A 16,962-nucleotide genomic window follows, 5' to 3' on the forward strand; every position below is an offset into this window, starting at 1 on the left:
ACCCATTGGCCCGCTTGGCATCCTGTACTGTAAGGATTAGTATTCTGTTAGTGACCACCTTGTTCATTTTCACAGTGCGACGTGGATGCCAAAAATAGCATTTGTAACTGCCTTGACTCACTAGGATAAGTAAAGAACAAAAACAAACAAACAAACGACAACAAAATCTTCACTCAGTATGTTAGACTATGATTCTGCATTAATCCTAAAATTCATATTCATGCTCAACATGTACATGTACTGAGACAAATTCTAAAGGGAATGAGAGGAGCCGCTTTCGTTGGCTGGGAAGTTAGGACAGTCTGTGGTCTGATGAGACAAAGATTGAACTCTTTGGCATGACTGCCAAGCGTCATTTTTGAAGGAAAGGAAGCTCTGCTCATCACCTGACCAATACCATCTTTACAGTGAAGCGTGATGGTGGCAGCATCATGCTGTGCGGATGTTTTTCAGTCATAGAAACTGGGAAACTAATCTAGATTGAAGGATAGATGAATGCAGCAATGTACAGAGACATCCTGGGTGAAAACCTGCTCCAGAATGCTCAGGACCTCAGACGAAGGTTTACTTTCCAACAGGAGTACAATCCTAAGCACACAGCCAAGATAACAAAGCAGTAGCTTCAGGGCAACTCTGTGAATGTCCTTGAGTGGCCCAGCCGGCGCCCAGTAATTGTTTATGTTTTGAATTTGCACACACACAAAAAAATGTCACATTTTCATTCTGAGATGTTGTGTGTGTAGAATTCAGAAGGGAAAAAATATATATATTTCAATTTGGGATGACTCTGTAAAATAAATTGTGGAAAAGGTGAATATACGGAACTGTACCTATTTACCATACTGTAAATGTTGGGATGAAATAACACAATGATTAGCCTGCCTCCACATCTCTTAAGTGTGGCAATTACCATAGCATTAGCACACTACACACATTTGCATGCATGCCACACATGGTATGCAGTGTGTACGCTTGCACACATGTTCAAGAGCGTCACTACTATGCTCAGTGTTCCTTCTCTCTTTCCACCACCAATACTTATCACTTGTCTTTTTTATCTTGTTCTTTCACAACAAGAACAAGCACATAAATGAATAAAAAGACACAAACAAGAGTCTTCAGAGAGCGAGACGGAACAAAGGATGCAAGGTGAGGAAGAGGGGGACAAAAATAAGGATGAGGAGGGAGTAGTTGCAGTTCTTTGTTAGCATCTCTCGGTTCACTTTCAACCCCTTCTATTAGAGACAAGCTTTTGTGTGCCTGTGTGTTTGTGTGTGTGCCTCCAAACACTTCTTAATAAAGCACCATGTCAGTGACCTTGCACAAATGAACAGTCATTTCTACAATACTGACGTTGCATATTGATTGGAATTCTCTCTATGCCTTCCATAAATTGTCTCTTATTATGCAAAGTATTTATGTGAATGTTTTCTCGTGAGTGAACCCCACTATACGCCTACAATGCCAACAGAACTGTTTGCAACAAAGGACTGGTAATGAGGAGTCAGTATGCAGTATGCCCCACCTTTCTTCTTTCCACCTCAGGGTCCTATTGCTCCTTCATGTTCACTGCAGGGAAGATAGTCCACAAAACCAAAAAATTTTAATTGGTCTGCTTGTTTTGGCAGAGGGTTACACAAAGGGTCTCAGTGTTCTAATGACTTTGCATTTAGGCAAGGCAGTTTATTTATTTAATCAAACATTGGTCTAGATATAAGTTTCATTGCTAAGAGAAAGAAGGATTTTTTTTTTCTTATGAATGGTAAATGGACTGAACTTTACACCAGTGATCTTACTCCAGTCCGGGTGCTACTCAAAGATTCGTCTGCATCATGTTGTCAACAATCAAGTGAAAGTAAAGCCCATTAGGGAAAAAAATATAGCTGAAATGTAAACCTAAGCCCTGTGAATTCACAATATTGAGAATTTGAGATAATATACTTCGAATGGTCAATGCAAACAGTGACGTTCGCTCTCATTACTCCATAGAGGGAGCCAAGCGTAAAACATGCACCGAATAACAGCGGGGGGAAAATAACAAAAGTTATCAATAAACATGGCAGCGTAAGATGGCTTCCCTCCGGCTTGAGCCGCAAGGGTCCAATTGACAGTCCAGTCATATATAAGTCCATGGCTACAAGCCTACAACACACAGCTTTTACTTAGATTCTATCCGCATCTGTTGGATTTGGTGGATCACTGTCCCATGTGGCCTCCTGTAGCTGGCAAAAGGGGAAAATATATTATTTGGTCGACTCAACACCTGTGTCAAGATTTCCACTATGAACAATGTAACTAAGTAAGCAAGTAAGTAATAATCAAACTACAAAATAGCCATTACCTCTCACCTCACGGATGTAATAGATAGATATAATTCATTCAGATTTAATACTTCACTCTTTAAACTACCCGTACATGATAACGTGTTTATTCAGTACCTTTTTTCCTTTTATATATTTTCTGCTGCACAATATATACATAATGTTAGGAATGAGATCGAGGAAATGAAATAGAATGAAAGAGTAAATCGGAAGTGTGAAACAGCATCCATTTAAACCCCCAGCAGCCATGCACCAAATACGTTGCCACGGTGACAGCATCAGAAGCCTGTCACCAAGCCACCCAACGGCAGCATATTAATGAAAGTACAAAAAGGAAGCGGTAATGAGATGGGAGAAGGCCATGGAAAGGATGCATGCAGGGTCAAATGGGCGTGATGAGGAAGGAGGTCAGTTAGGCTACAGCTTGTTGTGCTCTATAGAAAACGTGTTATTGATAACTTAAGTGCTATATAAATAAAGTTGAGTTGAGTAAAGATAACCAAGCCCTCATTAACTCATTCACTGCCATTGACGGCTATAGACGTCAAAAATTCATTTGAACTATTTCTATTAGTTTCACATTTGTTTCCACTTTTGTTAACAAGAGTATAAAAAACCTAGTAAAATGTATTGTATGTTTTATTATTATTATTTAAACTCAAGATTAATCCATTTTTAAAATTTGTTCTGTATGTACAATACATTTTTTCTTAGGTTTTCATACTCTTGTTAACAAAAGTGGAAAAAAATGTGAAACTAATAGAAATAGTTCAAATGAATTTTTTACGTCCATAGCCGTCAATGGCAGTGAATGAGTTAAGTACATAGGTACATAACTTGGGAAGGATGTCCTTTTATGGGTGGACAACATTTCAAGTTTATCTATACCTGCCAAATAAGTAGTACATAAAAAACTAAAACCACCCTATTATAACATAACACTTTCAAATTATGGCAAAATCCAATATTTTCACAGTAATTTTGGTTGTAGTGATTCCCATGGTGCTGGGAAATTTTCCACATGCAAAGATAATAGCACTTGAGCTTTTATATGGTTTCCTATTAAACTCTCGTGGGAAATAAAACATTGTTTTGAAATGCTCTCCATCATCCTCCGCCCCCACTCTCATTATGGCAGATGCATGAGCTGCCAACAAACCATATGTGAGGGAGGACATCAGCACACAACAAAAGCCTTTCCAAAAACATACAATCTCCATCTGCTCAATGTAGATGCATGCACTTGTCACATCAATAAACAGTGCCTCTGCTGGTTGCAGTAAAGTTGTGCACTCCGTTTTGCGTCAGTTGTTTCAGATACATCCAATTAATAATCAATTTCTCACAATCAATGAGTCCTTACAGATGAATTATAATGCTCATCCTACAAGAAACTGCACAGCCTTGGAAATTGCGGGGAAAAAATAAAAATTCTGCTCATATTATGAAACTAGAGTATGAATTGTTGCTCCTGTGTTCAACTGTAAGTTGTTGCCTGAAATAAATGAAAATGAAATGAAATTGGGTATAATGAAACATGTTTATCAACTTGTCACTAATAAAATGATCATGAGTATGCCAATATGGCCCCTAATGGCGTTCACTAGCACTCTATAGGTAAAGACATCAGAGCCATCTGATTGGACGCTGAGGAAGCCTTAAGAATTTTATCCCACATTATGATGAGAGGCAATGGCTCACTTTTTGCTCTAGTTTGCTAACAGCAATGTCGTCTTGCGTGATTGTTTGCATTCATTCAATTAGTCCATGACATGGCAATTTAAAAAGTGCTCTATCACACGATAAGATGTTGCTTCTGTCTGACGTTATGACGTGGGAGCAGAACAAAGGGCGGCTCTGACGGAGCTGACAGACCACTGGCAACCTTTGGGCGAGGGTTTGATCTGTTTACAAAATAGATCAAACACTGCATAAGCAGGCTCACGTAATACGTGCGCCTCAGAGGGTCCTTCAGCAGCTTTATAGGAAACAATGGGAAGGTCTTGCTGTTCCTTCCTAGACTAATTAAGCTGAAGCGGCAGGATTAATAGCGAGCATCCAGCTGTTTTTCTACAGGGCCTACATTATAAATCGTAGCATAATTTCCTGCAATAGACAATGCAAGATGTGCTCTGGAAGGTTTATTCCAGCTATCAAGACAAATATGGAGGAAAAATAGGCCAGCCCCCCTGCCTTGGCATTTCTGAGACTGGAGACTTAATTTTGACAAATGCTGCCACCACCAAAGATCAACATCAGCCAGTTTTGTTTACTCTATGTGATTACCTGGTCTCAGCTAATATACATGTCAAACAGTCTGTATTAGATAAATAGTGGGAGTCACTGAATAATTCACATTTGAATATTATTATGACACTTTGTCATCAATATCAACTGTATCACAGTACAATGTGATAATCGATATAAAGTAATGAGTCGTAGCTCTGAAGCTGGGAGCTGCTTCAAACGTGTTAAAGTTTCAGTTGTTTGAAGGTTTATAAATACCATAAAATTGCTGCTAATTGTTGCTAGCCCATCTATGGTGTTTCACATTATATGTTAGCATAAAGCTACTGTAGCAGACTTTTGTTATTGTATGGTTTCACTTAACATTTGGGTGTTTATATATACAATGTTGAATTTTTTGTTTTAGTACGCAGTTTAGAGAGTTGTATTGTATCATGGATTTGACTTTTGTTCAGGTGGTGCCCCTCCACACTTGCTTGTTATTGTGTGGGGCCCGGGAAGCATTCAACATACAAATGTTTATTTTACAGGAGTGACAAATAGCAAACAGCTTGAAACAAGCACACTTTGTCCATTTTTTTGTTTGCTATCTTGGAAATTATGCAGAAGCACGAGTGCTAAAAATTTGGTATCAATGCATTTTACCCAGTACAGTATCACGTTACTTTTGGTGTACCAGTCTACCATGCAAACTTGTAGTAGGAATGATCTATTTTTTTGCAGTGGAAAAAATAAATGGACGCTGGTGCAGACATTTGCAGTATATATATCTAACTCTGATGTAGTGCTACTGCACCGTGACAGATAATGTGATACTCCACAATGTCCTGACTCCTGAGTACTTTTATTAGCGTGAATCTATCTGCCTTAATTTTTTCCTGAACTGTCTTTGTCTTTGTATGGCTACCACTGCCCCAGGTTGCCAAGGAAACAGCACAGTAAGTCCGAGTAGCCTTACTTTGTTGCTCAACAGTGGTTGGCATTTGTCTTACTTTCTTTCTTCAAGTTTATTTCACATTTCACAACAAATCCAGAGTCTAATTGGTTATTTGAGAGTTGTTTTAGAACTGAATGAAAATGAAAAAGTAATGAAGTCCACTGTTATTTAAAATGACATCCAAATTGGGAATGAAAGCAAAGGATGCACACACGACCTAGTTACAGTCAGACTGCAGCCCAAATGCAGAGTCAAAATAACACAGAAGCTGGCCTGCAACCACACACAATTCAGCACAGGCACATGTGTGCATAAATCAACTTAATGTGCTTTAAACCGGTCAGAGTATTGACATGTTGTCTGACTGTGAAAGCGGGAGATGTAAAACATCCCTGATTAAATACAAAAAACACTAACAAACGCTATGCGGCTGTTTATGGCTGCAGTTTCTTGGAGGACAATAACACACACAGAAAATTAGTTTTTTTGCAACCCGACGAAAATAAATAATTGTTGAAAACCCAACAACAATTCTAATAATGCATCATAAAGAAATTAGATATACATGGTCTGCTGCAAAACACAATGCATCTCACCTGACAGCTTCCAAAAACAATAGTAAGCCCAATTAAGAGTGCCGCATGCATGTCTACTTGGTAGGGAAGTTGGGGAATAATGCTATCAGCGTTTGACTACAAATGACAAAATACATACAAAGTCGAAGTAGAAGAAGGAGTTACATTTGGGCAGACATCAAATATAAAAAATAAGCAAACAAAAAAGTATAGAAGCAAGAAATGTCAATGAGAATGGATTTTGGGCCGATCACAGATCAGCAAGTTAAAAAACAAAATAAAAAACAAAACGATAACTGATCCCCAATCCGATCAGAAGATGGAGCAATATAGCTATTTACGCTGTGGAACCTCATATTATTAAAGTAATAACAAGAGGAAAATCTTATTGATGTGTTTTTTGTATTGTCTATTACTTTTCTAATTCATCTATTCTATTAATTTTCTAATTCATCGGTTGACAACAAAAGGAATCAGGGAAACTTGTCTAATGTCACGCTGTCATTTAAAAGATGAATTCATCTGTTAAGTAAATTTCCTTCACATTTTTTTCCCAATCACTTTTAACAATTTTTGATTGCCTCTGTCATCATCCTCTGTCCATCTAAAAAAAAAAAAAAAGTTACTCTGAGTGGGAAAATCCTAGTTCGTCTCACTATTAATAATGTGATCTCACTGGAATTGACCTGTGGTCATGGTTCAGTAGTGACCTCTACCAGCATGCGAAAGGAGATAAATCTCTTTTACTGCAGGTTTACAGAGTCATCCACTCAAGTGAGCACATTTGCAACATACCACACACACACACACACACACACACACACCATCACTGTACAGTATACTGTAAATGGCAATTGTGCAAACAATAACCTTTTTAAAGGACATTGAACTGCTGGAATACATTTCAATCAATGTTCCTGCTCCTGCAATACAATTTTTTAACAAAATCAAGACAGTCAATGAAACATTTTACTTGACTTTCAAAAAACAAATTGCATTGTGTCAAATTCGACCTTTTTTAGATGTTGTGCTTTGTGCTCTATTTTAGATTTTCTGCTGAGTACTGTCGAAGCCCAACAGAAAAAAATTCCACATACAGAAATGTTCCAGTTAACGGGTACATTCGTTCTTCCTCCTGATCCAATCAGAGTGGACTGTCGACCACTCAGCATCTTTCATATAATCTGCTCATCCGTGAGAGGAGAGTTAGAGTGCGGAAATAGAGGACGAGGGGCATGGAGAGAACAGTGCTTTTCTTTCAGTTTTTTTCCCCCTGTTACATAATTGAATGATTAGAAAACAAATGGAAGTGTATAAAGTGGATAGAAAGACACATTAAGGCCATAGATAGATTGTTCATCCAACAGACTATGTGGAAAATGTGAAATAAAAAAAAGTTTAGGGACAACTTTGGGACCTTAAAAATAGGGCTCCAGGGCTGAATAATTGAAGACAGGCGTATCGATAAGCTTCACCCTTAACCGTTCCGTTAACAGTCCTGGAGAAATTACTCAAATTCATTTTCGATTTATTTAGGCTACATGAATGTTATTTTGCACCTTGTACCTCTGTGATATCGTTTCTAACCAGCAATAAAACTAATATATTCACCTAAGAAGCATTTTTATGATCGGAGGTGAACCATCTCGCCCCACTCTCCAGCATCATAAACGAGAAAATGAGCTAGTCATGCCCTACACGGCTGTGTAGAGCTGTGCATCATATTACCATATGATTCATAGTACTATATAAAAACAACCACTCGTGCCATAACTCTATAGTTTTTAAACTGTTATTTTGATGTATGTGTTTGGTATCGGTGTAACAGTGGTGCACGTTTCATCTGGATTCATGTCACCAACATTTTGTGGGTTTCACTTTGACCATCCCACTAATTAACATTTTCGTTTTGGGTGAAAAATAGCCGATGGAGAAAGACATCGCAACTACGACATCAATCCCACCTTCTAAACAATCACACAAAAAAAGATAAATAGGATGTATTTAAATGAGAAATTATGCATGGTGAACCCCACAAACGACTGTGCTGTCTTCACTGTTATTAAGTCCTGCCTTACACTGAGCCTTTGATACAAATATAAACCAGTATGTAAAGAACATCAAGCGCATTATACTGAAAAGTACGTTCATGATACTATTAAGACAATTAAAATCAATAAATTAAAATCTGATTAACTTCCTACCAAAGCAGTGTAAGAAATCATTTAACAGTCTAGCGCAGTTCCCCTGCCAGCAGCTGTGGGACATCACACTGCAAGGTAACCATAGCAACAAACATGACACCGCCAGTGTACATGTAGCCGCCTTAGTAACTGGGCAGCTGCCAGACTAGCATTAGCCGGAGGTGCCAGCTCCTCATTTTCCACGTCTCCACTCTTCCCGAAAAGAGACGGGCGCACAATGATGATGTCACACAGCAGTGAGGGTAGGAGATGGCAGCAACATAAAGGAGGGGGAGGGGTGAATGGAGAGCTGGGGAAAGAAGACGAGAGCAAGTGAGGGAGAACGAGGAGGGGGATCGGAAACAAAAGATGAATGCAAGGAACTGAGGGAGTAAAATGATTGCAGTGTAGACTAGACAGTATATTTAATACTCAATAGCATATTATATAATGATAATCATTGGAATGAAAGCTTTTCATCCACAGCCAATAAACAAAGTCAATCACTTCCTGATCTATAAAAGCATCAAAACGTTGATGTTTCATTTCAATTAAAAGTGTTTTTGTATGCAGTATTTCTCTGCCGTCAAACAAATAATCAAGTTTACATGCTGTAAATGATAAATAAATAAGAGAGGGATGCGTGTATCAATCAGTTTACTTATGTGGGCATTTTTCACCTCCACCAATCTGCATCAAATTGTAGCTAACTTCTAAAGCTAATTTTATACTGCTCAGCTTGCTACTAAATGACCACAACTTACAACATAATCACCAGGCTTTGCACGAGGTTTAGTTGACAGGAGCAATTTTAAACGGCTAATTGATGATGATCAATTAGGCGAAATACATACACAGTCCCAACTATAGCCTCAGATAAGAAAGTGTGAATCCATTACATTTAACAGCACTGGTCTCTTTCATTTTAAATACTGCAAATGCAGTCACTGATTCAGCTCTATCCTACTTAGTTTACCGTCACAGAGAAAGCAGCAGTACAACACAGATGGCTGCAACATCTCATGGACAATCAGCCTCGGGCGTGAAGCACTAATGAAGATGGAAAGCTACTGAGTAAAAGTAATAAAGTACAAATGCAATAAAGCAGCTTTATCCAGGTCTGCACAAGTGTGAAAGGAATCTGTACATAGGCCTTGAAATACAGTATATAAAATCATATTGTGCCTGCTACCATGTTCCATCCAGAACATTCAATTTAGCAAAAAGCACACGCAGGCATCACACATGCACATTTCTGTAAAAAAGACAACATTTCACACGCAACAACAGCACTAAGGCACATTATGAAGTCTTAATCACAATCAATTAACCATCACTTTATTCACACGCAGGGAGTGTACTGTAAAGTGTGATGAACACGTTTTAGTGGGTGTGCTCAGCAGACACAATAGGTCCATAAGGAGACCATCGCGAAACCTTTTAAGTGAGCCCATCTGTCCTCCCACAGGTGAGGTAATCTGCACTCCAATCACATCTTAATGGCTACATTATAAAGTACCGTGTGTGTGTGCGCGCGCGTGTGTGTGTGTGTGTGTGTACATAATTATGTCCATGTGTATGTGTGTTTAAGTTAAAATGTCCCAAAATGTTGCAATACCTTATATCAGCCGACCAGTCCACTGTTATGAGGACTATAGGGAAAAGGGAAATACCCCTAAAATGACATTAAACCTGTAATTGTGTGTTTTAAGTCCCCATTTAAAGGGCATGCAGTAAAGCAGTGCCTTTTGTGTGTGTGTGTGTGTGTGTGTGTGTGTGTAGGGGGGGGGGGGGTGCAATCATACGGCTCGACTGCTTCATACTGCATGGTGATTTATCGATGGTGATTCATTGATAAAATGACAACATTTCTATCAATTTGCTTTTACTGCAAATGTGACAGGCCTTGATACTTCAGCCCTCAAACTACAAACTGATCAAACTTTTCCAAAAGCGATCAAGATCTGTATTTCTCTTGGTGGGAAATGGGATCATTTGAAGGCACGCGATTCTGTTCTGCTTGCAGCATCTTTAATCTAATCAATCACTCACTCTAAGCCACTTTAAATTCAGCTGCTTTGATGCACTGACCTATTTAACAACACACGTGTCCCTGGAGAGAGTGCACAGATTTAATTGCGGACCATGAGGAAAAATCACTGGTGCCATGACCTGCGTGCTGCAGACCAGAATAATATAAGCCCAAAAAAAAAAGAAGAGGAGAAAACAAACGAGTGATCTAATTGTTTCTTAGAGCTATTCTGGGATTAAACCACCAAACATCTATTCAATCAACACAATCACATATAAAGTAAAGGCACACAGCAAAGTTTGTAGCTAGCTACCATCTCTCTACAGCGCTCTATTCGCTCCAAAACAATAGGCAGCACTTCCTGAAAGTCTGAAATAGCAAGGAGCAGTTTCCTTCTGGAAGAAGTAAATTGCGGAGATGAACTTTAAGTAAGTTCACGTGTGTGAAGCACCTACAGTGACACATTATTCAGTGAGGTTGGAGGGAAATGTTTCCAAAACACAAAACTACCGAAGATAAAGATAAATACAAGCTCTGGATGAAGCTGTGTGGTCAGCATTAGACACATACTTTATTCTTTTAAATGGTGATGTAATGCATGATGTCAATGTGTTCTATTATCCATCCATCCCTTTTATGGTTTACTACTTTTTTCAAACAGTTACAACACGAGTAGTCACCCATACCGATACCAAGTACTGATACCAATTCTTTCAATTAGTTCCTGATATATATATATATATATATATATATATATATATATATATATATATATATATTTTTTTTTTTTATTATTATTATTATTATTATTATTTTGTTATAGTGGCCGCCAACCGCCAGGATAATATGGCTGTAATGTGTTGTGAACTTACCAAGCTTATATGCAACATTTTTTAACATGAACATCATGCAAATCAACTTGCGATTGTGATTGGTTAGTTATGATCCAATCATGAACCAGGAGTATTGACACCAACCAAATTATGCGTTTTATTGGATTAGACACACAAATAAGTCATGTCCACTGCAACCATCGATGGGTCTGATGGGAAACAAGGGCTGATATGAGAAGGTGAGATTTGTCAGTCAAATGTGCTCTTGGAAGTGACATGATTGGAACATGGTGAGAGAATGCAGCAATACAATGACAATGATAAATATGCAAGTGGACAGATGACCTTTTCATTGTCAATGGACTCATCTTAAATCATCATGCTCTCTCTTTCTCTCTCTCTCTCTCTCTCTCTCTCTCTCTCTCTCTCTCTCTCTCTCTCTCTCTCTCTCTCTCTCTCTCTCTCTCTCTCTCTCTCTCTCTCTCTCTCTCTCTCTATCTCTCTCTCTCTCTCTCTCTCTCTCTCTCTCTCTCACATACACACAAGGACACACACAGTACGACACTTCTGCAATGACCTTCAGCTGAGTTATGGTGATCATATGCAAAGAAGGAGCGTGAAAGGGATGATACATATGGACAAAAACTGAATCCTTAAATGCAGCATTTTTTTCTCTAATCATTAAGGATTAGTTTTTTCAATTAAAATTGCCCAGCCCTCCTGCCAAAACCCCACCTGGTACAGCCCCCTTTTGTCTCTTTTCTCCTTGCCCTGTACAATGTAATGTCTTTCTCTTTGTTTACCACCTTGTCTCAATTTTCTACTCCTCTCCTACTTCTCTCCTTGGAGGAACTCTTCCACATCAACCAGCCAATCGAGGAGCTGAGCTGTATGTCACCCATACACCTGACCTATCTGTCTATATAATCACTCTCCACTTCTCTATTACTGCATTGTTTGTTTGCCTTGAGGCCGAGGAGTGGCCACATACAAATGTACAAGGCTAGATTTCTATCGATGTAAAAGAAAATTTTCATACAACAAGAAAATCAAGTTAATTTAATTCCAATTTCTCTCATGTGCAAATTCATTAACATTTCAAACAACCTCGTCTAATGTCCGCTGCATTTGCAATAGACAGTCTTTATTGTTTCCTTTTTTGGGGGGGGAGAAGCACATGAACATTCCTTGCAGAATTGCCCTGCAAGCCTTTACTGCAAATCCCCCAAACTCAGCCTCATTATCTCCCCTAGCACCATCCTTTTCTCCGCTATACCTTCAATCAATCTTTTTCTTCAGTCAAGCTGCTTCACCTTCAAATGATGAAACATTTTCAAAAGATGCACCCCCCTGGAGCCTCGTTGTCCTCAAAAAAACTGCAGACTAAACCAGCAGCCTTCACCCTTTAACCCTCCTGCAATCAAATGTGACTTTGCCTTCCAATGTCAAGCAGCTGGGATGAATCGAACATTTTGGAGACAGGTGAGGACAGAGATTTGAGAGGTGGAGGTTTTAAAAAAAAATCCTAGAGGAAGCAGGGAAAAGAAAAGAGAGGGAGGCACGAAGAAGGGAAGTGAAAGAGGGAGCATGGGAAGGTGGGAAAAATACATCAGCATTCCTTGGGGTCTACTTTCCAAAGCAAAATCAGTACACAATCGAAATAAAATGCATGTGGCGGTGAACCACTCATGACTATGATACAGTGTATACTGTCCATCTTAGTCAAATGTAATGGTGAAATTATGTCAGTTATTTCTTCCATTTATTATCCAGGGGTGCTGCCTGGACTGGTCTCCACCAGTCAATCACAGTTACATGAAGTTGTATACCACAAATGAACAAACAGACCCATTTGTAAAAGTAAGATGCCAGGGAATGCATACTGTATGCTTGGTGGCCTGTAGGGGTGTAAATTGTCTAGTACCTGGCGAATCTATAAATTGATTATTGCGATTTTTTTACAATTCAAATTTAGAAAATACTAATCCGTAAACTTGTACATGTACACTGTAAGATTTGTATGAAAATATATTTATTTATCTGAAAATTCAGGCTTAAAACTGAGTCACTGCATTTAACAAACAGGTTGCAGTCTGTTTCATGTTTGAACAGCACTGAAATAAAATATTAAGGCTTAATGTTCCATTAATATAACATTCTTCCATGCTTAATGTGTGAATCCTCACCCTAAGTAAGACATTTTGTTGAATACTCCCATAAAAAATTGATGGTTAAAATCGATTCGGCCGCATATCGAATCGATCGAGAGTTGCGCGCTGTAATATCGCGATATATTGCCGAATCGATTTTTTCTAACACCCCTAGTGGCCTGTAATGGATGAGATGGGGCTGCTGTGGCCACATAGTGTCATGTAAAATATAGCCCTATTTACTGACACAAGGATATCAACCAGACACTAGTACTAATTCATATTTCACAAACACCTTTTGAATCACCAAAGCATGTATTGTCCTCTGTGTTTTCAGTGTCTTTTGGTCACTGTTAATTTATGGCATTAAAATAACACATTTGTTTCTGTATCTGTATTTAAAATCCTCCTTTAGTCTATTCCTAACAGTATTATGACTATAGTTGACCACAACCCGTTTCTGAATTCTATTCATACCACCCAAGGTGAGATAGAGATGGAGGGTGAGACATTCCAGTGTGAGTAAGTGCACACACACAGATCCCTAAATCATATCAGCAATGTGAAGAATTTTCTGGCATAGCTCATCACAATAGAGACGAATATGAAGCCAGGTCAGCCAGTCAGAAAGCTGTCAAATGGCCAGAAAACCTTCAGCAGCCTCATGTGTGCTGAGAAAAGCACACATCAAAACAAACAGCATTGCTCCGACTCTCAAGGGAATTATTAAAAAAAAATCTACTACCGTGAGAACACAGACATGCACCGATCCTTACTTTGTCTCCTTTGTTATTAATAGGTGAACATAAAACAACAACATATTGACATGTCAAAAACTAGCCTGGAAGTTAAAAACAAACTGACAACAATCCAAAACTAAATAAAACATGGCTATTTGCAGCAGACGAAAGACACTTCCATTTAAACGGGCCTCCTGGGGCATAAAAGCAAAGTGATTCAATCAGCGGTTAAGCCGCCTTCAAGTCAAGTGCCCACCTATAAGTAAACATGCAGTGGGGAATGCAGTGTTTTGGTCAACATTGTCGATTAACAAAAGGTTGGAAGTCAAATTCAATTACTTGTGAAGTACCATCCATGCACCCCACAGGTCTAATTAGTGGAGGAAAAGGACAACAAGCGAGCTTTTTGTCTCCTCTCCAATTGCACAGCCATATCAGGCAAACGGTCAATCAATAGTTTGGGAGTAGAGTGATGAAAAGCACTCAGACCCCCCCCCCCCCACCCCCCTCAGACATCCACAAACAACCAATTTTATTGTGGGAACACAGGACAGATCACCTGCCAGCTACCCGGCCAACCACCGAGCCGTGACCCACATCAGGTCTTGGGCCAGGACCAGAACTATGAGAGCCCACTCAAACATGGAGGACAACAGACAAAGAAGCCTGAACAGAGTGCTCAGAACGAGGCCTGCTGAAATGCCACTTTTTAAGCACTGAACACACGCACACAACCAACAACTTTTATTTAATGTGTTTGCCCAATTTAGTTTTCACTTCACTTCGGGGTCAAATTGTGCCTGTCCTTTAAACACAATGTTTTCAAAGCTCTACTCGGTCCCTTGTGTGATATCAAAATGGTGGAAAAGAGGGTCAACAAGAAATGTGTCCGGTGGCTGACCAAAGGCTTTCTTTTATGCACTTACACTATACCCCAGTTATGTTACCCACTAGTGTCACATCACACAGTAACTGCTTTTATGTCTTCCATCTTATTGCCTTATAAGTACTGAGCGAAATCCTGCAATCTCTCTTTGAAGGCAGCCTCGGACTGGCTTTGGAAATGACCACAGTGAATAGTCGAGTCTTACCTTGTCAATCTCCTGCTGCAGGACCTGTTTGGCTACCTCCAGATCCTGGAGTCGGACTCTGAGTTCCTCATTTTCCTCCTCCAGGCGAGCCCTCTTCTTCTCCCCGCTGTCCAGCTGACTGTGGAGACGGATGGACACATCCTTCGCCACCTGTGAGCACAAGGAGATGTACATGAAGCGTTTAACACTCATGTGTGTTATTTTGGGCTTTATTTGTTGGCTATTTCTAATAGTGACTGCAGTTGTATGGCTATTTTCATTAATAAATGCTGTATAGCAATTCAATACAGACTGTAGGTCTAAAGGAAGAAGAAATATAGAAATATGTATGGCTTATGTTCATTCCTGCAGATACTAGACCCTTTTTTGTGAGGTTTTTTTTAATGAAAGAATTTGAATTCATGAATAATCTAAAAATAACAAATCATTAATTCAGCATGAATTCATATTCAACATTTTCCCTGGGGTTAAAACCGTTGCTACATTCAAATAGTCAAACAAATTCAACAACTCACTGACGATGGCAGATCTGAATAAACACAGTTGGACAGAGAAAGTAGAAACACAGTTGAAATACTTCTAGTGTGTCAGGCAGGATGTCTGATCTATGTGACAGAATATCAAATTTAAAGATAATTCAATCAATAAAATTCAAAGCAACAAATGTGAAAAGAAAGAACAATATTGGTCCAATTTAATACAACTTTTTGAATGTAGTCACCAAAAGCAAAAAACGTCAACGTATTGAAATCCTCCATATATGAAAAAAAATACTTGCGTAAGGATGTGTAAAATTCACTAGCTTTAAATATGAAAGTACGTCTCCAAATGGCAACTAAAGTTTTCAAATCCGTGCTGAGTGAACTATATTGCGTTGTTTGTGTATGTGTGCTCATTTGTTACAAATAATTAGAGTCTCAATACTCATGTGCAAAATCTTGGCATGCAACCACAATAAGCAACTGTGTGTATGTCACTGTATGAACGTTTCCAAACCGGTGCAAGTGTGCAGCTGAGTGCCACAATACTCCAATTGACCACCCACGCGAAACAATGGCCCCCTGAACTCCTGCGTCACACACAGTCCCGTTGTGTGTACACGCAGACATCTACATCGTTCCTAGCGTATGCTTGTGAGTGTTGATCGAGTTTGAAAAGTGACGGTGATCTTGTTTAGTTTTAAGGTGAAGCTGAGGTCACTGAGGCCTGCCGCACACTGAGCCACGTGGCCGAACGCCACTCAACTGTTGCGGATTGCGCAGGTTCTAAAACTAAACTAGTTTTTCTGCGATTTGAGTTTTACCTGCAGATGAATGGTTTCACAAGTTCACAGGTCTAACAGCTAGCATGTTAAAACAATGCAATACAGTATACAGTGGTACCTCGGAGTTTGAACATAATTCATTCCTGCGAAGTGTTCAAAGTCCGAATTGTTCAACCTCCGAAACAGTTTTTCCCATAGGAAATAATGTAAATGCAATTAATCCGTTCCCAAGCTCCAAAAACTGAAAATTGCTGTTTTAATTTCGATTTATGTTTTTTATATTTACAGTACAGTACAGTATTTAAACAATAAAAATACCTTACTGTTGTGGTGTGATGGCTTCAGTGGATGATAAATGCTATGTTAATGCTAGCTTTAATTTAGTGCTGAGTTTGTGTATTTTACATTGGGCATATTGTTAGACTACTAAGCGGTCCTTGTGTGCGTTGTTTAACGACAGGCACGTTGTTTAACAGCTAAGGGGGGTCTCGTGCCAGTATTTACAGAAGTAGTTAGTTACAACGGCGCGATAATCTTCCTAATTCCACTGTGGTTCGTAGCACTGTATGTTTTTCTTTGCTGCCACTGG

The 16,962-nt window shown here is 39.1% G+C and overlaps 1 protein-coding gene across 2 annotated transcripts in view; it reads right to left on the reverse strand.

Moving 5' to 3' along the window:
• The window catches only part of mtcl2 (microtubule crosslinking factor 2), a 63,567-nt gene that overhangs the window by 27,831 nt on the left and 18,774 nt on the right, over positions 1 to 16,962 (reverse strand). For both annotated transcript variants that reach the window (XM_086068410.1, XM_086068409.1), the window contains exon 4: positions 15,110 to 15,259. In XM_086068410.1, the coding sequence (XP_085924536.1) occupies positions 15,110 to 15,259 (150 nt within the window). The remainder of the gene's footprint in view (positions 1 to 15,109; positions 15,260 to 16,962) is intronic.

This window comes from Leptonotus elevatus, chromosome 2, assembly GCF_054856555.1.
Source record: "Leptonotus elevatus isolate MCC_2025b chromosome 2, RoL_Lele_1.0, whole genome shotgun sequence".
In the NCBI taxonomy this organism is placed as follows: Eukaryota; Metazoa; Chordata; class Actinopteri; order Syngnathiformes; family Syngnathidae; genus Leptonotus; species Leptonotus elevatus.